Source organism: Rhodotorula toruloides (assembly GCF_000320785.1).
Source record: "Rhodotorula toruloides NP11 unplaced genomic scaffold Scaffold21, whole genome shotgun sequence".
In the NCBI taxonomy this organism is placed as follows: Eukaryota; Fungi; Basidiomycota; class Microbotryomycetes; order Sporidiobolales; family Sporidiobolaceae; genus Rhodotorula; species Rhodotorula toruloides.
The window spans coordinates 226,769-251,279 of record NW_015622981.1 but is presented as its reverse complement, the minus strand read 5'-3'; the positions used below and the strand labels follow the sequence as shown (position 1 = coordinate 251,279).

Genomic DNA, 24,511 nt, shown 5'->3' with positions numbered 1-24,511 from the left:
TCGTCCCCTCAATCCTCGCTGTCGACGAACGCTCGCTGTCACTGAGCGAAAGCAAGCATTCTTTGTGCACTTGCAAGCTCACCGACTCCGACTCCGGTACAAGCGCATGAAGTCGGCTTGAGGGTATGGGTACACGTTGCTCCCCGTCGAGGCAGGGAAAGACCGGACAAGACATCTACGACAGCATCTATTGAACGTGCCAGGGTGCTCACGCATCAACCGGTGTCGACTGCTCAGTCGGCGCCGCGCCGTCCGCCTTCTGCTGCCCGTTCGCCGCCGCGCCGTCCTGCTCCGCCTTCTTCTGCTGGCCCCTCGGTCCACCCTGTCCGCCCGTCCGCTTCTGTCCGCCGGTCATGCGGCCGCCGAGACGCTGCTCGCGGTCGACCTGGCCGCCCGAGGCACGGACCTCGATCGCGCTCGCCAAAGCCTGCGAGCGGAACAAGAGGCCGCGCGACTTCTCGATGACGGTCTGGTAGACGGGCGTGTCGGCGTGGTTCATCTGGACAATGTTCTGCGAGACAGACAGCGTCAGTGAGGGGAGACGCTCCACGGCGAGATCAAGCCGACTCACCTGCTTGAGGTCGATCTTGGCGTCGAGGCGAGCGTCGCGGACGAGGTCGACAATCCACCGCTCGCCCTCCTCGCGGGAGAGGCCGAGGCGGTCGGAAAGCTCGGCGATGTCAATGCGGTGGTGGATCTTGCAGTACGCCTCGGAGACGAGGTACCGCGCGTTCTCAACGAATTCGTCCTTGAACGCCTCGAGGAAGAAGTCGTCGGCGAGCTCGTCGGCATCGCAGCGTGACATCTCCTCGCGTGCGCCCTCAAAGTCGACTTCGCCGTACAGCTTGCGGAGGAACTCGGTGACCGGGTCGCGGTACTGGTACTGCTCCTGGCTGAGCGCGCGAACGACGTCGCGGACAGCCTCGCGCGAGCGTGCCGAGTTGCCAGCCGATGCGGGACCGGCAGAGCGCAGGGTCGACTTGCGCGAGATGACGACGGCGGCAACGAGGTACCGGAGGAGCCAGGGTGCGGCAGTCTGGATCGTGTTGAGGTAGTTCTGCGCCAGCCAGGACTCGAGGAGGAGCTCGCGGCCGTTCGGGTGGTTGTAGTAGACAAAGAGTGACCAGTGAAGCCACCAGGTGCGCTGCTGGAGTGCGAAGAGGGGTCCACCGGGGCCGGCAGCTCCGCGCTGGTCGATGTGCTCGCGGAGACCGTTGAGCTCCTCGAGCGCAGCGTCCCACGAACCCTCGAGGATGTCGGAGGCGAGTTTTCCCCACATGGCGGAGAGGACGAGCTGGGCGTCGGTCGAGAGAACGCGGAAGTGGTAGAGGTAGTCGGAGGCACCCCCGTAGTGGCCAATCGAGTACTGGAACTGGCCGAACTTGTACAGGAGTGCGATCTGATCGAGGGTGACCTGCAAGGCGAAGGGAGCGTCAGCGCAGGAACGGCGCAACGGAGCTGAACAGAAACGCACGCCGTGGTTCTCCTTGAGGTAGGTCAAGTTGTGCTGCTTGTCCTGTCGCAGCGCCGAGACGACTTCCGGGTTCGAGATGACCTCCATGACACCCTGCGCCTGCGCCCGCAACTCGTTGAGCGTCTTGAGGACCTTCTGCTCGCGTTTCCGCAACTCTGCAAGGCGAGGTCGAGCGGGTCAGCATGACTCTCTGGGACTGGTACAAGGGCATGCGGTGCGTCCCGCGCGATCTTGATGATCGCAGAACCCGTCAGACGCCCCGCCAGACGCCCCAGAGAGAGTGGAACGTACCGGCAGCACCCTCGACTTCCTGGCCCTCCTCCTTGCCCTCGAGCTCGCGCTTCAGGCCCTCGACGAAGGTGACCATGTTGGTCTTGCCATCTCCAAGGAGGTCAATCTTGGCCTTGAGCGTCTCCTCGTGGGTGTACTTCTCGCGCGACTCGAGGAAGTCGAGCAGGGGGAGGACGAGGTGCCGGTCGAGATGGGGAAGGACATTGGGGAGGAGCTGGAGGGCGGAGGCGGGTTCAGAAGTGGTGGCAACCATCTCGGATGCTTTTCGGGCGGGCTGGTCGGGCGTGTCGAGCCGGGATAGAGCGGGGCTGATGGGACGAGGAGAAAGGGGACGCGACACTGGCGACGGAGGCAGACAGGCGCGGCGAACGAGCGACCTGGGACTAGAGACGAGGTCTAGTGAGCTGGTGCTGCTGTCTGAAAGCGTCAGGCGAGCAGCAAAGCGAGCGTGCAGCACTCGACCACATGCCCGCGCTTTTTCGCGACCAAGTTCACTTCGTCTCTCAGTCACAGCGTGCGTGTACAGCACCACGGAGCTTGCAATCGAGGTATGAAGCTACTGCGTAATCCACGACCATGCGAGTACAGGAAACTGCGAGGGTCTTTTTGCTCCGTCTTGCAAGTCGGGCTCAGTAAGGGAGGACAATGTCCGAACCCTGTCCAGCCGGGCCGTCCTGTCGCGAGAGGAAGACGCTGGTCAGTCAACGAACGGCGGAAGAGGCAAAGACAGCCGCGCGCTCACCAAGTCTGCGTAAGCCGTCGCGCCCCTCTGCGCCCTCGGGTCGAGCGCAGCGCCCTTGGGCGGCGGAGCAGGCGGGCCAGGAGGTTTCGACTCGCGGCGCTGGCGTTTCTGGGCGGGACCCAGGCGGTCGGCGAGCGGACGGCGGGCGGCGGGAGGAGGAGGAGGCGGAGGCGGGTTGAGGATGGTCGGCATGTAGGTTTGGTTCTGGAAACTAGCAAGAGGTGGCCTGCACGGGTCAAGCACGTAGTTGTTGTAAATGGCGAGCTGTGCGGGGGAAGAGTCAGCCAGGGAGGTCAACAAGAGCCGAAGCAAGCCGACACACCTTGTCCAGCGCGTCGCCAACAACTTCCGGGTGCTTGAGGCCGATGTGCTTCTCGACGAACTTGCGGGCCGAGAAGAGCTTGTTGCACGTCTTGCAGCGGAACTTGCCCTCCTCTTCCTGCTTGACGAGCGGGCTCGTGAGGCGGTAGAGCTCCTCCTCGCGCGAGTCGCCGCCAAAGTCTCGCAGGTCGAGCGCCGAGGTATCGGTGAGCAGCGGGACGCGCTTTTCAAACTCGGCAACCCAGCCGGCCTCTGCGGCATGGGGCGGGAACAGTCAGTGGGAGCGGGCGAGGAGACCGTACGGTCGGCGGACGCACCGGCTGCAAGCCTCGACGGCGCGACGACCGTATCGTGCCGGCGGACATGCTGAGGGCACATGTCGCTCAGCTGCTCGGGAGAGTCGCAAACGGCGGTGCAGTAGAAGCAGATGTCGAACGCTTCGCGGAGGTACGACAGCGCAAGGTCGAGCACGCGCTTGTTCTGTAGAACGAGCGGGAGGGTCAGCAAGCCTCCCAAGGGGCCGTGGAGGAGGCAGACGACTCACGACTCCGGCACGAGCAGCCTCGTACGCGGGCTGCTCAAGCGACTCCTTCTCCTTCTTCTCCTCGACCTCCTTCTCCCACTCCTCCATCTTCCTCCGAATGACCGCACTTCCGCTCGCCTGTGCGCCCGAATCCTCTTCCATCGCGCCCTCGTCCTCACGAACCCGCTTCTCGGCCGCCTCGACAGCCTTGAGAGCCGTCTCGACGTCCTTGGCCAGTCGGTCGGGCGACGAGCACAGCGCGGGAGTCGCGCGCATGCGGATCTCAACGGGCTGCATGCGGATGGAGAGGACGCCTGGGGCGGAGAGGTCGTATGAGCCGATCGCGTAAGGCTTGGGCTCCTCGGCCGGCTTGTTGTCGTTCGCTTCGGGCGCATCCGCACCGTTCTCCGCCTTGCCCCGGGTTGCTCCTTCGGCGGTAGGAGCAGACTCGACTCCGTTCGTAGGCGCGGCATCCTTGATCTCGGCGTCGCCGTTCGCGTCCGTCTTGGTCGTCGCCTCACCAGCAGCTTCGACCGGCGCCGACTCAGACTTGGCCCTCGTTTCGGGCGTCGGCGCAGGCTTGAAGGCCGCTTGGATCATCTCGAGCGTCTGCTTGGCGGCATCGGCGCTGGAGAAGGTGATCCAGGCGAGGCGGAGGAAGCCTGCGAAGGGGACGGGGTCGGAGATGGACAGCCGGACGAAGCCGTCGAAGGTGGCGAAGAGCTGTGCGAGGGAATGTCAAGTCAGCATGCAACTCATCGGCCGAGCGAGGCTGGGCAAGCAAGAAGTGCAGTGGGCGAATCGGACGCACCTCTTCGAGCGCTTTGATCGTCACGCTCGTCGGCACGCCCTTGCACAAGATCGTCTCGGGCCTCGCAGGCAAGATGACGTGCTCGGGCGACGAAGCCTTGATGACCTGAATTGGCGCAGGGACGACGGGCGCGCTCGAGTCTTCCCCTTCGGGAGAAGCTTGCTTCTTGGCTGCTTCGGCGGCGGCGGCTTGTGCGGCGGCGTTGGGGATGATGCGAGGCTTGCGAGCGGCTTCTTCGTCTACGGGAAGCGTGCGAAAGTCAGTACGACTGGAGAAGAACCGGATATCGAGGCGAGGGGAGCGCACCAAAGTCGAAGCTGACATCGTCAAGCTCTCCGTTGTCGGCCCTCGCCGTCCAGATCCTCATCCTCTCCGCCTTTCCCGCCTTCCTCCTCCTCTCCCTCCTCTCTCCCTCCCTCTCCCTGCCCGTTCCATACTTCTCCTTCGCCCACTCGCCTCCCTTACTCTCAATATCCAACCAATGGTTCTTGATCTCGCGCCGCAAAAAGTCGCCTTCGTACTTGGTCCACGCTTCTTGGAGCGCTGCAGACGGGTTGGAACTTTCGGCGGCCGAGGGGTTGGTCAGGCTGAACCAGTCGGCAAAGTATCGGTAGTCGACGAGGTAGGGCTGGTTCATGGGCGGTTCCATCGTAGGGCGACTGCAAGCGAGTAACCTGTCAGCGAGTTTCCAGCGAGATGGAAAGACGGAGGGTGCATCGCACCGAGGGGGAGGAGGAGGCGCAGAGTAAGCGTCCGCATACGCCGGGTAGCCAGGGTACGCCCCATACCCCTCAGGGCCGGGAGGAGGAGGCGGACGGCGGTCGTAGTAGTCCCCGCGGTATCCGCCGCGAGGGGGAGGGGGACCTGTGCCGTGAACGAGCAAGAGCCAACGTCAGCTCCTCCCGCAACCAGCGGCAATCGAGCAAATGGCCTCTTTTTCTTGTACGCACCGTCACGGTAGTCTCGAGGCGGGGGCGGGCGGTCGTAGTAGTCGTCGCGCGGCGGACCTCGAGGAGGACCTCCCGGCGAGATGGACCGGCGGCGCTTGACGCGGCCTGTGATCGTCGCCTCAAGTCGAATCAGTCCCCAGCTTCGCATCGAGCGACTCTCAGACTGAACGAGCGACGACACTCGAACTCACCCTCCTGTTCCGGACCATCCGCATACCCACCACCCCTCCTGTCGTCCGGGTCGCCATACGGGTGCCTCCCACCTCTGCGATCCTGATCGTACTCGTCCCTCCTCGGGCGGGGCGGCAAGCGGTCGTACTCGTCTTGGAGCGGCGCACCCGCAGGTCCCGGCGGAGCGCGCCTGTCGTCCTCGCCCCCCGGTCCGCGCGAGTACCTCCGCGCGCGTGGTGACGGTTCCATGTGCCTTTCTCTGCGTCTGTCGAGCCGAGTGCGGCGCGTGTACGGGCGGGAGGGAGACTACATTGGCGGTGCGAACACGCGGGGAGTGTGTGAGCGACGAGCGAGCGCAGTGTGCGAGCGTGGGGGGCGGGCGTGTAACAAGCCCGAGACTGACCTAGAGAGTAGCTCTTGTAGCAGCGAGTCTCGCTCGGGTGCGCAGGTGCGGCGACTCGAGGTGGACGGGCGAGAGGGCAAGCCAGAGGGAGCGAGGGGGAGGGGGAGTTGGAGGCGACCACCTCGAGCTGGGGCGGTTCTGGCGGAGCGAGCAGCTCTTTACCAATGCCTCGTTGCCTCTGTCGAACCAGCTGACCTTTCTTGCGAGCGCTGCGGCTTGGGAACGCCCGAGAACTGGCTGCGAGCGGCATGAGAGGCTCCCAGCACGCACAAGCGGTTCGCTCGTGAGCCTGACGTTGTAAAGCCCTCTCCATCACACTGCTGAGCCCGTCTGTAAGCTCCGCCTGCCGCTGTGAGACGGTGGGCGTGCACCGAGGCGCGCGCGAGTGGGGAGAGGACGGCGCGAGTTGGCAGCTGGACAGCGAGGCTGCCTGGGGTCGACTGCGAGTGAATGCGAGCTGCGCGCGAGCGATTGCAACCACAAGAACGACTGACTCGAGTGCGCCGAGAGCGAGAGAGAGAGGGAGCGAGCCCGCGTTGTTCGTGCCGTCCTGCCACGCACCCTCTTCTCCCTCCCATCCCTCGCTCGCCGTCTCTCTTTCAGCCCGTTACCCACCCAGTCACTCACAATGGAAGGTGCGCTACACACCAGTCCAGCTCGCACACCCGCGCACAGCGTCGTCGCCGAGATCCACCCCTCGCAGCGTCACTCGACCCGCCCAAGACGGGGTGTGCGAGCGAGATGCAGCGCGAGAGGGACGCTGACGAGGTCGTCGAGTGCACGCAGACGAAGTTGCCGCCCTCGTTATCGACGTGCGTGCCCTCGCCAGCTGCTGCCGCCGCTCTGTCACCCGCGCCGACGTGGGACCAGCGGGGCGGTTGTGGCAGCACTCTCCCTCTCTCGCCGTGCACTGACCCTGGGACTTGCGATGCACAGAACGGCTCTGGCATGTGCAAGGCCGGTTTCGCTGGCGACGATGCTCCCCGTGCTGTGCGTCCTGCTCTCACCTTGACGAGGCTCGGGCGCTGCGAGTTCGGCGCTCCACGAGGTTCCCCTCTTGCGGATCTCGCACGCTCGCACTCGCAGCGCCCATCGCCTTGGCACTCTCGTCTCTTCGCAGCTCCACCATGAGCACGCGAGGAATCGCACAGCGCAACGGCGGAGACTGACTGGAAGCCGCGCCGGACACGCAGGTCTTCCCCTCGATTGTCGGACGGCCCCGTCACCAGGGCGTCATGGTCGGCATGGGCCAGAAGGACTCGTACGTCGGTGACGAGGCCCAGTCGAAGCGTGGTATCCTGACCCTCAAGTGTGAGTTGCGCCTCGTCGAGCGACACCGAGGGGTTCGGTTCATCGCTGACGCTCGCGCGCCCTCGCTGCGTCCGCATGCAGACCCCATCGAGCACGGCATCGTCACCAACTGGGACGACATGGAGAAGATCTGGCACCACACCGTGAGTCGCCGCGGGTGGCTCACCTCGAGAAGCACTGAACTGACGGGTTCGTGCTTCCCCTCCTCGACGTGCAGTTCTACAACGAGCTCCGTGTCGCGCCCGAGGAGCACCCGGTCCTCCTCACCGAGGCGCCGCTCAACCCCAAGGTCAACCGCGAGAAGATGACGCAGATCATGTTCGAGACGTTCAACGCCCCGGCCTTCTACGTCGCCATCCAGGCCGTCCTCTCGCTCTACGCCTCGGGTCGCACCACCGGTATCGTCCTCGACTCGGGAGACGGCGTCACCCACACTGTCCCCATCTACGAGGGCTACGCGCTCCCGCACGCCATCCTCCGTCTCGACCTCGCTGGCCGTGACCTGACCGTGCGTTGCGCTTGTCCTGCATGCGAGAGACTCGAAACTGACCGCACTTGACGGACCTCGCAGGACTACCTCATCAAGATCTTGATGGAGCGCGGCTACACGTTCACGACCACGGCCGAGCGCGAGATTGTCCGCGACATCAAGGAGAAGCTCTGCTACGTCGCGCTCGACTTTGAGCAGGAGATGCAGACGGCCGCGCAGTCGTCGGCGCTCGAAAAGTCGTACGAGCTCCCCGACGGCCAGGTCATCACGATCGGCAACGAGCGGTTCCGCGCGCCCGAGGCCCTCTTCCAGCCGTCGCTCATCGGCCTCGAGGCCGCCGGCATCCACGAGACGACGTACAACTCGATCATGAAGTGCGATCTCGACATCCGCAAGGACCTCTACGGCAACATTGTCATGTCGGGCGGCACGACCATGTACGCCGGCATCTCGGACCGCATGCAGAAGGAGATCACCGCCCTCGCGCCCTCGTCGATGAAGGTCAAGATTGTCGCCCCGCCCGAGCGCAAGTACTCGGTCTGGATCGGCGGTTCCATCCTCGCCTCGCTCTCGACCTTCCAGCAGATGTGGATCTCGAAGCAGGGTGCGTTCGCCCTTGATGCGGTTGTTCGAGGGCGTGATTTGCTGACGGTTCCGTTCGCTCCCTTTCTTCCCCTCCGTCGCTCGCTTTGACCCCTCATTCGCCGCATTGCTGCATATCCTACGACGCCTTTCGAACCGCTACGCACCGTCTGTACCGACCCTGCCGCATGCGCGCAACTTCACCGACGCCGACCTCGTCGTCCTCGCCTCGCTCCTTCGCCTTCGGCCTTTCGCCTTCCGGGGCTCTTCCCACGCATGCTACGATGTCTCGCGCATCCTACGCACCGTCACGCACCGTCATTTGCCGCCACTTTGCGTTCGGAATCGTCCCAACTCGCCTTCGACCTCCTCGACCTCCTTCCTCCTCCTCCCTACTTCCCTGATTCGATGTCTCACCGTACGACCACCAGAGTACGATGAGGCTGGGCCCAGCGTCGTCCACCGGAAGGTGCGTGTTGTCGCCGGGACTCGCTCAAAGATGGGGGAGAACGGCGGGACTTCGTTGCCGCCGCCTTCCCCTCCCTGACGCAGCCACTGACTCGTGCTTCCTCACACAGTGCTTCTAAAGAAAGGGAACAGCATCTCTTCCCTCCTGCACGCCTGGCTTCTTCCGGAATTCGACTCGCCAAAAGCCCGCCCGCCGAACCCGTTCCTCCCGCTTCCGCTCTTCCTCCTCGCATTCTCACCGCCCCTTCTCCCTGTCCCGCTTCTGTTAAGATCCGAAACGTCCCACGTTGTTCTCCTTTCCCCCTTCGCCGGCTGTTCCCCGGCGGTCGTTCCGCAAGAGCAGTCGTCGCACTCTCCTTCCGTTCCTTCTCCCCTTTGCTGTGCCCGCGAAATACAACCAGTCCAATGACAGTGCCGTTGCAGTGCGAGAGAGTGCTCCCCACCTGCAGCGGATCCTGTTCTGCCGCCGTCTCGCTCCGTCCTCATCGCCGAGCGAAAAGGAAAGAGAGGTGGAGGCAACTTCTCCCGCAACTCGCTCGCTCTCGTTTATTGCTACGCCTGCTTGCTTGCATCAATGTCGGACACTCAGGGAAAGGTGCGCACCCGCCCGCCCGTCCTGCGCTCGCTTTTCTCGCCGTCTCTCGTCCCCACCTCATCATCGACCGCCGGAAGCTGTTCCCCTCCCTCACAACAGAGCTGACCGCCGTGCGCGCCCCCGCAGGTCATTACTTGCAAGGCTGCTGTCGCCTGGGAGGCCGGCAAGCCCGTCTCGATCGAGGAGATTACGGTCGACCCGCCCAAGGAGGGAGAGGTCCGCATCAAGGTCCTCTACACCGCGCTCTGCCACACTGTGCGTTGCAGCGTCTTTGAAGCTGTCGTCAAGCGCTCGCTGACCGCCTCGGGCCCGCAGGACCTCTTCACCGTAAGCTTTCACTGTCCTCTTGCCCGGACGGACAGTTCTCCCGGGTCGTCCTCGCATTCACAGTGCTAACCCGAGACTCTCGCCGCAGCTCTCTGGAGACGACCCCGAGGGCGCCTTCCCGGTCGTCCTCGGTCACGAGGGCGGAGGAATCGTCGAGTCGGTCGGCGAGGGCGTGACGGATGTCAAGGTCGGAGACCATGTCGTTCCCGTGAGTTGCGGCGCTTCCCACGGTCAAGAACCGCGCTGATTCCCCACACGCGCAGCTCTACACGGCCGAGTGCCGCGAATGCAAGTTCTGCAAGTCGGGCAAGACGAACCTTTGCGGTGCCGTGCGTGCGACGCAGGGTCAGGGCAAGATGCCCGACGGCACGCGCCGCTTCAAGTGCAAGGGCAAGGAGCTCCTCCACTTCATGGGCTGCTCGACCTTCTCGCAGTACACCGTCGTCAGCAAGTACTCGGTCGTCGCCATCACCGACAAGGCCCCCCTCGACAAGGCTTGCTTGCTCGGCTGCGGCTTGACGACCGGCTATGGTGCTGCGTGCGTTGGAACCGCTCTTCTCTGGCCCCTCGTCGCTGACCAGCTCGCGTGGCGCAGTACGAAGACGGCCAACGTCCAGGAGGGCGACAACGTTGCGGTCTTTGGCCTCGGCGCCGTCGGCCTCGCCGTCATCCAGGGCTGCAAGGTCCGCAAGGCGAAGCAGATCATCGCGATTGACACGAACCCGGGCAAGAAGGACTGGGCGATGAGCATGGGCGCGACCGAATTTATCAACCCGCTCGACCTGGGCAAGGACAAGTCGATCGTCGATGTCCTCGTCGAGAAGACGGATGGCGGTTGCGAGCACACCTTGTGGGTCGTGGGTTGCTTCTCTCGCTGAGTGCGCGCTGAATGTCTCGTTCTGCAGCGACTGCACCGGCAACGTCCAGGTTATGCGTCAGGCTCTCGAGGCGTGCCACAAGGGTGTGTTCCTCTGCTTCATCGTCTCACTCCGCTGTACTGACAGTCACCCGCACGCAGGCTGGGGCGTTTCGACCATCATCGGCGTCGCCGCCGCCGGCAAGGAGATCTCGACGCGTCCGTTCCAGCTCGTTACGGGCCGCAAGTGGCAGGGATCGGCGTTCGGTGGTGTCAAGGGCCGGACTGAGTGCGTCGCGAGGCGAAGAACGCGACGGAGCGGACGAGCAGGACTGACCTCGTTGACGGTTCCTCGCAGGCTTCCTGGCCTCGTTGACGACTACCTCGCTGGCAAGCTCACCGTGGACGACTATGTCACTCACCGGGTGCGTGGCGCAATGTCCGGGTTGTCCTGCGCCGGAAGACCTCACTGACGTTCGCTCGAACGCCTCTGAACAGACGACGCTCGACAAGATCGACCAAGGGTTCGGGTTCATGCACGAAGGACAGTGCATCCGTTGCGTTGTTGACATGTGGGCGTAGTTGGCGTCGTCGGGAGGCGTCCCGGGACTTATGGACGCGATGTCGTAGGTCCGGCAAAGGCGCGAAGGAATACTAAGGCAGTTCTTCCGTTCGCTGCTCGTTCGAGGGTATCCGGCGTCGCTGTGGGATGCTGTGCTTGGCTGCTCGGCTGTGTTGAGGCTTCGCAGGAGGCGGACGGCCAAAGGGGAGAAACCGTCCGGACGCCTTCACCTCTTCCGGTACCCATCGCCTCGCTCGCAGCTGCGCTGCCGCCTTCACACTCGCGACTCACTGCTCAAAGACACTGGAGTACGTCGCTGCGGGTGCCGCGCTGGCAGATAGCTCGCCAGTCTCGACGCTTGCGGAAGACGGGTCAAACGCTGGAAGAGCGAGGTCTCCGTGATGTCGAGCTTCGCGCTCGGTCAGCTTGACAGTCTCTGCTGGATCTGGCCGCGTCGTTGCTAGGCAGGAGAACGGTAACGGGGAGAACAAGGCGCTTTCTGCGTCCCACGACGGACAACGAAAAGGCCCATCTTCGTACTTGCGACCGTGCGATGATCCTGCGGAACCTCCAGTTCGTGCCGAGAGCTTCGCCAGTGATGTTGACTCGCAGCTCAAAGGAGTCGAGTCGAAGCGAAACAAGGCACGCTCGAGGCGGCGGTCGACAAACGGCGAAGTAATTCTCCCCTCCGCCCTCCTCTGTCGCGCTGGCTCCTCGAATCCTGGTGAAGACATCGTCAACTGCTCAGTAAGAGGTTGTTTGGCGGCCGTTTTCGCTTCGCAGAACGAGCGGATAACTTGTTTCGATCCAGCTTCCCTCGCCGCCGGGTCTCTTTCGCAAGCCCTGCTTTTTTTGGTTCCCCGTCTGAAGTGTTGACTACCTCTCACGCTTACGAGGGCGACTAGTGGAAGCCAGCAACCCTAGCACGACCCAACGCGACGACGTCCGCCAGTTGCGAAGGCCTTCGGGATTTTCTCGCTGCGCTGGCTCATTCCCCTCCTCTCGCCGGCTTCGAAGTCTCTTGCAGAGCCTCACAGCGACGTTACGACAGATCTCGAGCTCAGCAGAACTCGTTGAATGCGCAGGAGGGCGACAAACGGGCGACCTTCGCAAGTTGCGCCCGCTCGTTCGCCTTGTCGTTGCTCGCATTTCGCGACGACTGCGCGTGCTATGCAAGTGATTCCAGACTCACCGCAGAGTCCAGACAGCCTTCGTCAAAGTCGGCCATTCATGCGCATGCACAATCTGACGACGTCACCGCAAGTCGGATCCCTCTGCTCCTTCTCGCCCTCTCCCCCCTCTCTCCCTCTCTAACACCACTCGCAACAGCTTACACACCCCCAACACACTCCCAACACACACCCAACACCATGTCTGGCGGATCCCTCTCGAACAAGATCGGCAACGCTACCGATGGCACGGTCGGCGAGCAGACCCTCACCAACGAGGCCACGAAGCTCGCCTCGCACACGCTCGACTACGCCAAGGGCGTCGTCGGACTCGGCAAGGACAGCGGCGCATCCCAGGCCGACTCGGCGTCGACCTCGCACGGCGCAGAGGGCTCGCAGACCCTCGGCGGGCTCATCAACGAGGGTCGTGACTTTGCGGCTCACGTCCTCCACGCTGCCAGCGAGTGCGTACCGCGACATTCCCTCGAGTCGAGCGACACCCAGCTGACGCCGTTACATCCCCGCAGTGTCATCGGCTCGGGCGCCGACAAGGCGAAGGAGGCTGCCGGTGACGCTCAGAAGTCGGCGGACGGCTCTGCTGCCCAGGGCTACGTCGCCAAGGCGCGGGACCTCGCCGCCTCTGCTCTCCAGACCGCCGAGGGGTGCGTTGCCTTCCTCTGCCGCAGTTTCTACAACCCCTACTCACACCTTCTCGCACGCAGACTGATCGCTGCTGGCCAGAAGAAGGCGGAGGAGGCGTCCGGCACCACCGCCGACGACCTCAAGGCGAAGACGGACAACGCCGCAAGCTCGCTCAACCAGAAGGTCGAGGAGTCGAAGGCTGGCTCGAACGTGCGTCCTCCCACCTCCTTCGCAGATTGGCCGCTCCTAACGCTCTCACACATCGACAGGATGCTGCCGCATCGGCGCAGGGATACGTCGCGGCGCTTCAGAAGGACGCGAAGGAGTCGTCGGCGCAGCTCGGCTCGAACCTCCAGAAGCAGGCCGACAAGGCGACGCAGTAGACCCTCCTCGTCTCGCAGGCTTCTTCTCCCACGCACCCCTAGTCCTGTAGCTACGATACCCCTTTTCACTCTCTCACTCGCACGCTTGAAACGAAGGCAGTCCAGACGATGCAGCGTCCGTTCCAACAGAGGTCTAGTCGATACAAGAAGCGAAGATGCGAGGACTAAGCAAATAACGCCATCTACACTCTCCTGCCGCCGCTCATTCCGCCTGCTGAGCCGGCAGCGCAAACTCCGTCTCCAGGATGTCCCGCTCAGTGATTCCGCTCCGCTCGCACATGCCGTGGAAGATGCCGCCAGCGCGGAAGAGGTTGATGGGGGCTGCGTGAGGGTCAGGTCAGCGAAGAAGCCAGAGAGGTCGGCGATGAGCGGAACGCACTGTCGTATTCGGCGACTGCACCGGCGTCCATAACGAGCACGCGGTCCGAGTCGATGATGGTGCGCAGGCGGTGAGCGATGACGAGGAGCTGCGAGCGTGGACGGCGTCAGTGGAGCTCAAAAGAGTAAGCGGGAAAGCGAACGCACCGTCTTGTCCTTAAACTCGCTGCGGATGGTCGCCTGAATGCGCGAGTCGGTCGCAAAGTCGACGGAAGCCGTCGCCTCGCTGCGAACGTAGCAAGTCAGCTTCAGCACTGGCAGAAACGAGAGAGGAGGGGGACGCACTCAAGCACGATGATCTTCGAGTCCTTGACGAGCGCCCTCGCAAGCGAGACAAGACTCCGCTCACCAACCGACAAATTCTGACCCTCGTCCTCGATGGCGAGGTCAAGCGTGAAGCGGCTTGCGGTAGGCGTAGACGCGGAGGAAGGCTCGGACGACTTGTCGCCCATGCTGGCGCGAGGGGGCGGCTGGTCGCGGTCGACGAGCCATGCCCGCTTGAGCGCGTCGTACAGCTCGGCGTCTTCGTGCTCGGCGAACGGGTCGAGATTGGTTCTGCGTCGAGCAAAGTCAGCAGCGGGCAGAGGGAGAGCCGAAATCAAGCGCTCACCTGACGGTACCGGCGAAGAGAAGCGCGTCTTGCGGGATGATGGCGATCTTCTTACGCAAGTCGGCGAGTCCAAGCTTCGAGATGTCGATGCCGTCGACCTCGATTGTGCCCGAAGAGACCTCGACGATGCGGAACAGCGTCTGCATGATGGACGACTTGCCAGCGCCTGTTCGGCCGACGACGCCGATCTTCTCGCCCGGTCGAACGCTCAAGTTGAGGCCCTTGAGGACGGGAGGCAAGTCCGGGCGGTAACGCATGACGACGTTCTTGAACTCGATCGCGCCGCCAGACGGCCACTCGACGGGCGGACGGGTCTCGGGGATCTCGGCGGGCGCCTCACGCTCGAGGTTGTTGGCATAGTGCAGAAGACGCTCGACCGAGTTCATGTCGTTCTCGACCTCGGCGCCCTGGCGAACCATCCAAGAGAAGGCTTGCGAGATGGTGAGGATGTAGGAGAGAACGAGACCGGTCTGCGATGGCGAGATGCTCGTCCGTGTGCCGACGGAGAACATGGCGACGGCGAAAGTGAGGCAGCTGCCGAAGAAGTCGAGGCGGAGACCGAGCTGTCGGAGCGAGTCGGTCAGCGTGTGAGCAGGACCAGCCGTTGAGCGAGAAACGCACCCATCGCTGGTTGACAACGGTGAGCATGTACGCCCTGTTCTCGAGGTCGATGTACGCCTCGTTCTGCTTGAGGAACTGTAGAGTCGAGGTAAGTCAGCCTAAGGACGGATACGAGCCAGTCGCAACGGGCCCACCTTCTCCTGCTCGCCGTAAGCGCGGACGGTCGCCATGCCGGAGAGCGTCTCGCTGAAGTGCGCGTAGAGCGAACTGCGAAGAAGGTTGTCGAGCCGCTTGAGCTCGCGGGCAGACTGGCGGTAGAAGCGGGCGGCAAAGGCGTAGAGGCAAAGGATGCAAGCGACGACCAGGAGGAACCATTGCTGGACGACGGCGATCAAGACGATGGCGCCGATGACGCTGCTCGCGGTTGAGACGAACATGCGGAACGAGTCCTGCGATACAAGAAGGCGGGTCAGTCAGGGCGAGAGTATACCTAGTTCGAGCTACTCACGCTCAGCGTGTTGTCCACCGTGTCGATGTCCTTTGAGAAGCGGTTCTGCGAGTGACGAGGGTGTCAGCGTGCGCTCGAGAGCCGGACAACACGCCTACGCACCATGATGCGGCCAAGCGGCGTCGTGTCGAAGAACGACATCGGCGCATGCATGACGCCGTTGATCGCGGCGTGGTGAAGCGAGCGGGAGGTGTTGTAGCCGATGATGGTCGTCGCAACGCCCATAACGAACGAGAAGATGGCCTGAAGGATACCGAACATCGCGTAGAGGCCCTCGTCTGCAAAGGTATAGGTCGGTCAGCTTGGCACAGGACTTCGCGAGCATGCAGAGTGGACGCACAGAAGCCCATCGACTGGTGGAACTGGTCCTCCTGCCACCAGACGAGCAAGTACGATCCCAAGACTTGCGCGCCCTGTTGAAGCGCGATGGCGAGGAAGAGGAGCGGGAAGGTGTACCATCCCTTCGCGAGGCGGAAGATACGCGCGTAGACTGTGTGGCGAGGGCGTTAGAAGCGGGTCGAACGCGAGGAGCGAATGGCAACGCACCAGCGCCCGAAACGGAGCCCGTCGCACGCTCTTCCTCCTGCATGAGCGCCTTGGCCTTCGGCTGGTCGTCCTTCTTCTTCTTGCCGTCCTTGCCACTCTCCTCGACCGCCGCCTCCTCCTTCTCGTCCTTCTCCTCCGTCTTCTCCTCGACGTCGCCACCAAACTCCTCCATCAACTGACTGAACGCTCCCTCCTTGTCAGCGACAAGCTCGGCGTACGTCCCTTCCTGCGTGATCTTGCCGTGGTCGAGGCAGATGATGTAGTCGACACGGGGGAGGAAGTGGAGCGCGTGCGTGACGAGGATGCGGGTCTTGCCTGCGAGCGAGCCGCAGATGGCGTTGTCGAAAAGGGCCTTGCCGACATGGGCGTCGACCTGCGGGGCCATAACGTCAGCAGCGAGCGAGAAGATATGGGAGAAGGTCTGGGCTCACGGCCGACAGAGGGTCATCGAGGAGGACGATGTCGGCGGGGTAGTAGAGCGTGCGAGCGATGTTGACGCGCTGCTTCTGGCCACCAGAAAGCGTGACGCCCTTCTCGCCGATCTCGGTCGCATCGCCGTACGGCAGCATTTCCAAGTCCGCCTCGAGGCAGGCATCGTGGATGACGCGGCGGTAGCGCTCCTCGTCGTACGGCTGGCCGAAAAGGATGTTGTCCTTGAGCGAACAGCTCTGCATCCACGCTTGTTGCGCGGCGTAGGCGATCGTTCCGCCGAACTTGATGTCGCCGCGAGTCTTCCTCATCTCGCCGACGAGCGCCTGCAACAACGAACTCTTGCCGGATCTGCGAGCGAGCCTCGTCAATACAGGTTGCGGGAGACCTTGAGAGCGACGCGTACCCGACGGCACCGACAATAGCGCAAAGCTGTCCCCTCGGAATCTTGAGGTTGACGTCTCGCAGCTGCAAGACCTCCTTCTCCTCCGGCGTCGTTGTCGGATCCGCCGTGTCCTGCTCGCCCTTGACGCCCGTCGCATCCGGCACGCCAGCCGTCGCATCTCCGCTATTCTCAGTCGACTCCGGGTCGGCAGGCGCGTTCTCCGCCAACTTGAGCTCGACCTTGGCCTTCTTCTCCTTCTCCTTGCGCTCCTTCTTGGCGCTCTTCGTCTCCTTCTTCACCTTCGCAGCGAGCTTCGCCTGCTCCTTCTTCGACTTGGGCGCCGAGTCGGGAGGCGGCGATTCCCACTGGAAGTCGGCATCGGTCACCTCGACGGCGTACTTGGCGGTGGGGTTGACGTCGAGCGTGACTTCGCGCTCGTCGGCGAGGAATACCTGCGCGATGAGAGAGGGTGAGCCAGAGGACGCTTGGAGGAAGTCAACGAGCCCACCTCGACGAGACGTCCGAGAGCGTTCTTGGCGTCCGTAATCGTCGAGAGCGACATCGGGAGCATCATGAGGCTGGGGAAAGAAGCGCGAGCAGAGTGAGCGAAACTCCCGGGACGAAGCAGAAATGGCGAAGCTTACGGCATGCGAATGCTGTTGACGGGAGGATAGAGCTTGTCAGCGCTGCATCTCCAAAGAGAGAACGGGAACGCCGAACGTACAGCTGGAAGAGGGTGAAGGAGGTGAAAATGCTCTGGGCGGTCTGCTGGTGTCCGGTGCTGGCGTAGGTGATGAACGCAAGAACCGTCGCAAGCGTCGGGAGGGACATGGCCACGCCCGTCGTCGCCGCGCGACTGACGAGCAAGTTCCTGACCTGCCTCAACTCCTTCGCGCGGTACTCTTGCAGCTTGGCGAGGTAGGGAATCTCCCACGCGAAAAATTTGAGAATCCGCATCCCGCCCAACAATTCGCCGATCAGCCGCGCGCGCTTGTCGGTCCACACCATCGCTTTGCGACGGAATCCAAACATCTTCTTCATCGCCCACGACTGAGGGGGGATCATGAGGAGGAGGAAGGCGATTCCGACGAGGCACGAAGGCCCGATCTGGACGAGGAGGATGGCCATGATGACGAGGAGCTGGATCGGGGCTGTCCAGCTCATGTGGAAGAAGCCGGCGCAAAAGTCGATGCGAGAGATGTCGGTTCCGATGTGATTGACGAGGCGGCCGTTCGTGATGACTGTCCGGGCTTTGCCGGAGAGGACCATCGCCTTGCGGTAAATGGCGGCGATCAAGGCTGCACGGACGAGGACGCCCGTACCGGCCGAGCGCTCGAAGAACGAGTGCAGGCAGAGCGAGGCGACAATCTGCATGCCCCAGAGTCCAAAGGCGAGTCCGATCCCGACGCCGATAGGGTCAGGCTCGTAGCCGGGGATGCCGCGGTGCGCTGCGTACGCCTTAGTGCCGAAGGTGATGAGGGCGCGGGTAACGAGGGGCGAGGTGACGAGGAGGCCGTCCGAAATGACCTTGAGGATACCGGCGGACCAGAAGCGCCAGAAGAACGTGTCCGAGATGGCGAGTGCGAGTCCCACTTGTCGCTTCCCGTCGCCCTTGCCGCCGAAGGCCTTGCCGACGCGCCACCATGCCCGTCGCAGCGCAGAGGGCTTGTACGACCCGTCCTCGAGCGCCTTGTTCCACGCCTCGACGGCCTTTCGTCGCCGCTCAAAGTTGGCGACGAGCCTGTCGGCGAGGAAAGAGGCTTGGAAGTCTTCGTGGAGTTTCCAGAGGTCGGTCGGGACGAGCGTGCGCTGCGAAGAGAGGCCAGGTCAGCTGCGGAAAGTCGAGCGACCGATTCCCGACGGAGACGCACCTGGTAGCCCGTGATCAGCATCGGCTGAATCCCTGCGGGACGTACGACGACGTGTCAGCGTTCCAGAGACTGGAGACGGCCGAGAAGACGAGGAACGCACAATAAAAGGTGATCTTTGAGAGGAAGTTGGCGGTGGCGAAGGGGATCTCCTCTGCGTCCTCGAACGACTTGTACGGCTCCCTGGGCTTGGGCAACCACCACCTGCGCTTGATGTGCGCGATATCCGTCCCCTTGATGTCGTTCGACGCGGCCATCGGCAGCCCTTTGTCGACGTCCTCCTGCTGACCCTCCTTGTCGCTCGCGCTCGCGGCGGACCCGCCCTTCTCGGCCTTGTCATAGTCGCGCTCGTGGCTCTCTGCGCGAGTGACGGTGCTCGTGGGCGAGGGCATCGCTGGTCGGCTCGCGGTGGAGGCGGGGGAAGAGGGGAGCGTCCGGCTGCGCGCAGAGGAGCGGGTCAGCCTTCGCGGGCGGGCGCGACTGTGAGAGTGAGAGATGCGCACCTTTTCCTGTGATCCCGCGAGAGTCCGGCTGTGCTCTGGTGCTGCGATGCGGAGGAGTCCAGAAGTGTCGTCGTGCGTAGCGAGGTCCGGTGGGAGTTGAAGCAGCGAGCGCGCGCAGACTTGGGCAGTCGAGGGTGCTCTATTCAGCTGTGAGTGTGAGTGAGCAGCCAGATGCGTTCGTTGAGCGGCAGCAAGAGTGCGAGGCGAAAGGAGAGACGGACGCGGTCGCCCGGAAGCTGACTGGCGCTCGGCCGGCGAGGGCGGAGGCGGCGGAGCATCCGTCCGAGACACAACGACGAACTCGCGAGGTGGCAGGGCAGGCAGAGCGGTACAGTAGAGTAAGCAGTTAGTATGAAGAAGTAGCTTGGGAGGGAGCGAGCGAACAAGTCGAGGAGGAGGATGTCAACATGGCTCACTCGGGATACGGCTTCTGATGGGCTGGCAGTACTATACAATGTACGAACAACACTGCAAGGACACCCGCAACCCTCACCGCGAGTGTTTGTGGACCCGCCTCGCTTTTCTGATCTGAGCGGACGCGCCTCGACGCCTCGTTGACCTTGGACGCTCGCTCGCACCCGGACGCAAAGGCATGGTCGACAAGCACATCCGCATAGACACAGACAGCGACGGCAACGAGTCGGACAGCGCGTCGCCCTCCAAGCGCGCCCGCTTGGACCACGACGAAGAGGAGGACCAGTCGGCGAACGCATCGCCCCTCCCGCGCTCGACACCGCCCAGGGACCGCAATGCGCAGGATCAGGAGGACGACGAGAGTGAGGACGACGCGATGAGCGAGGACGACGACGAGCAGAGGCAGGCGCTGGACGCCTTGCAACAGACTCAGCGCGAGGGGCCTTCGGTGCGTTCGAGGACCGTGCGAACGCGTTGGACGGGGCTGACTAGGCTTGCACCGGCTCACAGAGGATCGCAGAGGCCGGCGTCATCAAGCAGGTCACTCTGCAGAACTTCATGGCGCGTCTCGCCTCGCCCTCCCGCTGGATTGACATCTCCTAACTTTCGAAATCTATCTCACGCAGTGCCATGCTCACACGACCGTCGACTTCGGACCACAAGTCAACTTCCTCGTCGGCGTGAACGGGTCGGGCAAGTCGGCTGTCTTGACGGGAATCACGATGGCGCTCGGAGGGAATGCCAAGACGACGGTGTGTTGCGCTCGCTCGTTCGCGTTCGAAGGAGACGCTGACACTTCCTCGTCGACTCGCAGAACCGCGGACAGAAGGGCGGGGACCTGATCATGGAGGGCAAGCCGTGCGTTCCTCCTCCTCTCCCTCACTCTTCCGTTGCTCACTCGCCTCCTCTCGCCGCAGTTCGGCCCGCGTCTCCGTCACGCTCGCCAACAAAGGCGAAGACGCCTTCTTGCCGCACATCTACGGGAGCGAGATCACGGTCGAGCGCGTGCTGAACAAGACGGGGAGCGGGTCGTACAAGATCAAGAATGCGGAGGGCAAGGTCATGGATGGGAAGAAGTCGACGCTCGATGCTATCCGTGAGTCGCACATCGAGCTTCCTGCCAAGTGGCGGGACTGACGCGGTTGGGAGGGTGCAGTCGACAACTTCAACATCCAGGTCGACAACCCGATGACGGTTCTCACCCAGGACCAGTCTCGTCAGTTCCTCGCCTCTGCCTCGCCCAAGGACAAGTACACGGTGCGTTTGCCGGCCTCTCTCCTTCCCTTCTTCGCTGATCCACCCAAACGACTCCCGCAGTTCTTCCTCCGCGGCACGCAACTCGCCCAACTCACCGAAGAATACGAGCAAATCCGCGCCAACACCGAACAAATGGAAGCCGCCCTCCAGCGCAAGAAGGAAGTCTTGCCCGAGCTGAAGGACGCGTATAGGCGCGCGAAGGAGCGCGCGAAGGAGGCGCAGGCGGCGATCGAGCAGCAGGGGAACTTGCAGGTTTTGGAGGACCAGTTGGCGTGGAGTTATGTCAAGGAGGTCGAGGATGTGAGTCGTTTCCAAGCTTTCGCCGAGAAGCTGCGGACTCACATTCTTGCGTCCGGCAGCGCATCGAGTTCGGCGAGGACAAGATTGCCGAGGAGCAGGCGAAGTTGCTCGGCATGGAGGAAGAGCTCAAGAAGTACCAGGTGCGTTACTGCCTCCCTCGTCTCCCCCTTAGCTGTTGCCGACCTAGCGAAACCCTCTGCAGGATGAACTCGCTTTGCGCGAGAACAACATCGCCGACCTCTCTTCTGCCGAGCGCGAGGCTCGTCAGGAGATTGCGGAGAAGCAGCCGAGGCTTGACGAGCTGAAGGAGTTGCTCAAGGCCGACAAGGACCGCGCGACCAAGTGGAAGGTGCGTGCGAACGAGACTGCCTCTTCTCGGTAACGAATGCTGATACCCGCTCCGTTCGATAGGCCTTCGAGCGCCAGATTAACGCGACCGTTAGCCGCCTCACCGAGACCATCGCCGACTTTGACCGCCAGATCGCCGAGGAGGAGAAGAAGCTCTCGCGCGACCTCGAGGCCGAGCGGCGCCCGCTGCGCGACAACATCGTCCGTGCGAACGAGGAAATCGAGAAGCTGAGCATCCAGATGGTCCAGGCGCGCCAGGAGTCGACCGAGTTGTCGGACAAGTCGGAGCAGGTCTCGCCCGAGTACGACAACGTCAAGGCGCAGATTGAGACGGCCCAGCAGCGCGACCGCGACGTCTTTGGACGGATCGACCACACGAAGCGCACGCAGCAGAACACGATGCTTGCGTACGGACCGCGCATTCCCGAAGTGCTCAACGCTATCAACCAGGAGGGCGGCTGGCGTGAGAAGCCAATCGGCCCCATCGGGAGGCACGTCAAGCTCGAGCGCCCAGAGTATGCGCGCGTCCTCGAGTCGTTCTTCGGCCCGGCGCTCAACGCGTTCATCGTGACCAACCACGAAGACGCCGCTAAGATGCGCAGGATCCGCGACTACTTCAAGCTGTGCGTTCGCTTTGAATCATGCACATTACTCTTCTCACTGACACTGGTGTTTTCGCAGCGACCACAACGTCCCGATCATCACGCAGCGCTACGACAACTCGTTCGACTTTTCGCAGGGCGAGCCCGACTCGAGCATCCTCACCGTCCTCCGCGCATGCAAGGTGTGTCTCGCCTTCTCTTCTCTCAAGGCGACGACTGACGCCCTGCGTGCAGATCGACCACCCGCTCGTCCTTCAGGTCCTCATCGTCTCGTCCCGCATCGAGCGTAGCGGATTGGTCCCGACTCGTCCGGACGGTGACAACCTGATGCGCACGAACCCGCGCAACGTTGAGGCCGCCTACTCGGGTGACTGCTTCCAGCTTCGCAACAAGTTTGTCGCCGTTCGCTCTTTCCCTCCCCCGGTCCACACGCTGACTTTTTCTCCTCGAGCAGCCAAGGCAGGTCATCGTCGTCCGTCATGGCGCCGTGGAAGGGCGCCCCTCGTCTCGTCAGCGACGTCTCCGGCCAGATCGCGTGCGTACCGAATGTCTCGCCTTATGGGGCGCCTACTCTCGCTCACCGCTCTCGTCTGCAGCCGCCTCAACGAGGAGCGCGCAACGATCCAGCAGGACATTCAGCGCCTCGAGCAGAAGAAGGCCGAGTTGCACCAGCAGCTTGCGAGCTTCCACAGGCAGAAGCAGGAAGCCGACGTGCGTTCTTCCACCTCGTACCACCTTCCCCACCGCGCTGACTCGGTTCTCGCACGATCGCAGTCGAAGTTCGCGGCCGCCCAGAAGCGCACGCTCTCGCTCAACCGCAGCATCCAGCATTGGGACGCGCAGCTGACGGAGGAGCAGCCGAACAACATTGCGGCGCTGCAGGAGAACAAGAGGGTGCGCTCGTCTGCCGCCTTCCTACGCCGTCCGCACTCGCTCACGAGCCTGAACGACCGCAGGAAACGGAGGTCGAGCGCGAGAACGCCTTGGCGCAGTACAAGGCCGGTCTCGAGGCGCACAACGCCAACAAGGGCGACATGGGCGCGATCGCCGACGAGAAGGCCGAACTCGAGAACGTTATCAAGGGTCGCGAGAAGCTGCTCTCTCGCATGACGGCAAGTCTTCGGCACACCATCCGACTGCTCCTCCTCGCTGACACTCGTTTCGTCCCGGCACGCAGAACCAAACGGAGAGGGTTCATTCCGAGATCAGCGGCCTCAAGTCGAGGATCGCGCTCGTCGACAAGGCCAAGACGACGTCCGAGAAGCGGATCGAGCAGTTCAACGAAGAGCTCGAGGCGACGAAGCAGATGCGCCAGGTGCGTTCGCCTGTCTCCTCGATGTGCGGTTTACTCGCTGACAAGTGGTTTGCGCACACCGTAGGAACGCTACGACATGGCGATCGAGATCTGCCCGCGCCCCGAGGTTGCCAAGCCGAAGGACGCGAAGAAGCTGCAGAAGGAGATTGACCAGATCGAGCGTGCGCTGAAGGAGCGCGAGAAGCGTCAAGGCGCATCGATTGAGCAGATCCTCGAGGAGCTCGAGAAGCGCAAGCAAGTCGCGCAAGAGGCAGTTAAGTCGACCAACGAGATTGCCACCCTGATCAAAGTGCGTTCCCGACCATTCCCGCTCAACGCGCGTCTTCCTCTCGCTCGCAGGGCAAGCTGCTGAAACCGTTCTTTCGCCTCTCGGAGGCTCTCTCGACCGCGTACGACAATCGCGTTGGACGCTGGACCGACTTCCGCTCGCACATCGCGCAGCGCGCAAAGAGCCAGTTCCAGCACCACCTCCGGCAGCGCGGCTTCAACGGCAAGCTCAAGTTTGATCACAACAAGTGCCGCCTCAACATCGTTGTCCAGACCGAGGACGCGCAGGAGGGCCAGAAGGCCAAGCAGAAGGACACGAAGAGTCTCTCGGGCGGAGAGAAGTCGTTCTCGACCATCTGCTTCCTCTTGACGATGTGGGAGGCGGTCGGGTGCCCGCTGCGCTGCCTCGACGAGTTTGTGAGTTGTCGCCGTCGTCTCGTCGTTCGCCTTTTCCCGCATCACGCTGACCGCTTCACGCGCTCGCAGGACGTCTTCATGGTGCGACAGCCGCCCCGAGTGCTCTCTGAGCTTGTGCTCACTTTTCCCGCCCGCAGGACGCCGTCAACCGTCGCATCGCCATGCGCATGATGATCGACACAGCCAAGACGGCCGACCAGACGCAGTTCATCCTCATCACGCCGCAGGAGATGAGCGTGCGTCCCGAGTCCCCCGTTTCTCACCGGCGAAGGGCGCGCTGACAACCCTGTCCGACGCAGAGCATCACTTGGGGCCCGGAGGTCAAGGTCAACAAGCTCGAGGACCCGAAGCGTTCGCAGGGTGCGTCAGCCTCTCTCGAGCAGCTTGATCATTCTCACGCTGACATTTGCGTCGCGCAGGCGCCCTCGCCCACGGCCGCTGAGCGCTGGTCGCTCCCTCCGCCTCGTTTCCTCTTCCATCTCTCGCTTGTCCGACTCCCGCCCACTCGCAGTACCCGCACGTTCCCTGGCCCATGTTTCTCCTCGTGTTGTCTGCCTTGTTCTCCCTTCGCATGTGCACAGAAGTCCGTTTCACCGCCGTTGTCTAGAGGAGTCGGCTCTTTCGCAGGTCTGGCGGCCTCTCCCGCGCTCTCAACGCTCTCCCGCTCGGTCTGCTGGGTCAGTTGCTCTTCAGCGAGACGTTGTCAGTCCTTCCAGCGCATCAGGAGGCGTT

The 24,511-nt window shown here is 63.1% G+C and overlaps 7 protein-coding genes across 7 annotated transcripts; 4 read left to right on the top strand and 3 right to left on the bottom strand.

The window, feature by feature from the left end:
• Positions 1-208: 208 nt before the first annotated feature.
• On the bottom strand, positions 209-2,018 carry RHTO_03562 (translation initiation factor eIF-3 subunit 6; the record flags this gene model as incomplete). The annotated part of the gene is made up of 4 exons (XM_016417232.1): positions 209-511; positions 572-1,414; positions 1,475-1,629; positions 1,766-2,018. The coding sequence occupies 4 exons, from the start codon at positions 2,016-2,018 to the stop codon at positions 209-211; spliced, it is 1,554 nt and encodes a 517-aa protein (XP_016271445.1).
• A 376-nt stretch (positions 2,019-2,394) lies between these two features.
• RHTO_03561 (arsenite-resistance protein 2) lies at positions 2,395-5,532 on the bottom strand (the record flags this gene model as incomplete). Its single annotated transcript, XM_016417231.1, has 10 exons — positions 2,395-2,439; positions 2,508-2,771; positions 2,830-3,080; positions 3,146-3,308; positions 3,373-4,074; positions 4,163-4,401; positions 4,469-4,821; positions 4,885-5,026; positions 5,113-5,217; positions 5,304-5,532. The coding sequence occupies 10 exons, from the start codon at positions 5,530-5,532 to the stop codon at positions 2,395-2,397; spliced, it is 2,493 nt and encodes an 830-aa protein (XP_016271444.1).
• A 782-nt stretch (positions 5,533-6,314) lies between these two features.
• On the top strand, positions 6,315-8,656 carry RHTO_03560 (actin; the record flags this gene model as incomplete). The annotated part of the gene is made up of 9 exons (XM_016417230.1): positions 6,315-6,321; positions 6,473-6,498; positions 6,623-6,676; positions 6,880-6,997; positions 7,079-7,140; positions 7,215-7,505; positions 7,569-8,091; positions 8,501-8,538; positions 8,648-8,656. 9 exons carry the CDS (start codon positions 6,315-6,317, stop codon positions 8,654-8,656), a joined length of 1,128 nt encoding a protein of 375 aa, XP_016271443.1.
• A 455-nt stretch (positions 8,657-9,111) lies between these two features.
• On the top strand, positions 9,112-10,897 carry RHTO_03559 (S-(hydroxymethyl)glutathione dehydrogenase / alcohol dehydrogenase; the record flags this gene model as incomplete). Its single annotated transcript, XM_016417229.1, has 10 exons — positions 9,112-9,132; positions 9,259-9,387; positions 9,448-9,459; positions 9,548-9,667; positions 9,723-9,997; positions 10,055-10,309; positions 10,365-10,420; positions 10,478-10,604; positions 10,674-10,740; positions 10,814-10,897. The coding sequence occupies 10 exons, from the start codon at positions 9,112-9,114 to the stop codon at positions 10,895-10,897; spliced, it is 1,146 nt and encodes a 381-aa protein (XP_016271442.1).
• Positions 10,898-12,247: 1,350 nt separating this feature from the next.
• Positions 12,248-13,071, top strand: RHTO_03558 (uncharacterized protein; the record flags this gene model as incomplete). The annotated part of the gene is made up of 4 exons (XM_016417228.1): positions 12,248-12,510; positions 12,574-12,708; positions 12,769-12,898; positions 12,958-13,071. The coding sequence occupies 4 exons, from the start codon at positions 12,248-12,250 to the stop codon at positions 13,069-13,071; spliced, it is 642 nt and encodes a 213-aa protein (XP_016271441.1).
• A 202-nt stretch (positions 13,072-13,273) lies between these two features.
• RHTO_03557 (ABC transporter) lies at positions 13,274-18,748 on the bottom strand (the record flags this gene model as incomplete). The annotated part of the gene is made up of 18 exons (XM_016417227.1): positions 13,274-13,392; positions 13,451-13,538; positions 13,597-13,675; positions 13,735-14,004; positions 14,060-14,622; positions 14,681-14,755; positions 14,815-15,069; positions 15,129-15,173; positions 15,231-15,406; positions 15,469-15,618; positions 15,675-16,047; positions 16,106-16,454; positions 16,510-16,940; positions 16,997-17,066; positions 17,133-17,144; positions 17,213-18,297; positions 18,360-18,391; positions 18,460-18,748. The coding sequence occupies 18 exons, from the start codon at positions 18,746-18,748 to the stop codon at positions 13,274-13,276; spliced, it is 4,461 nt and encodes a 1,486-aa protein (XP_016271440.1).
• A 703-nt stretch (positions 18,749-19,451) lies between these two features.
• On the top strand, positions 19,452-24,221 carry RHTO_03556 (DNA repair protein rad18; the record flags this gene model as incomplete). The annotated part of the gene is made up of 23 exons (XM_016417226.1): positions 19,452-19,721; positions 19,784-19,834; positions 19,900-20,025; positions 20,088-20,131; positions 20,191-20,369; positions 20,430-20,530; positions 20,591-20,830; positions 20,890-20,970; positions 21,033-21,179; positions 21,242-21,801; positions 21,860-21,962; positions 22,015-22,172; positions 22,235-22,315; positions 22,377-22,491; positions 22,555-22,674; positions 22,737-22,853; positions 22,958-23,095; positions 23,160-23,384; positions 23,435-23,779; positions 23,849-23,860; positions 23,917-24,015; positions 24,079-24,139; positions 24,199-24,221. The coding sequence occupies 23 exons, from the start codon at positions 19,452-19,454 to the stop codon at positions 24,219-24,221; spliced, it is 3,396 nt and encodes a 1,131-aa protein (XP_016271439.1).
• Positions 24,222-24,511: the final 290 nt, after the last annotated feature.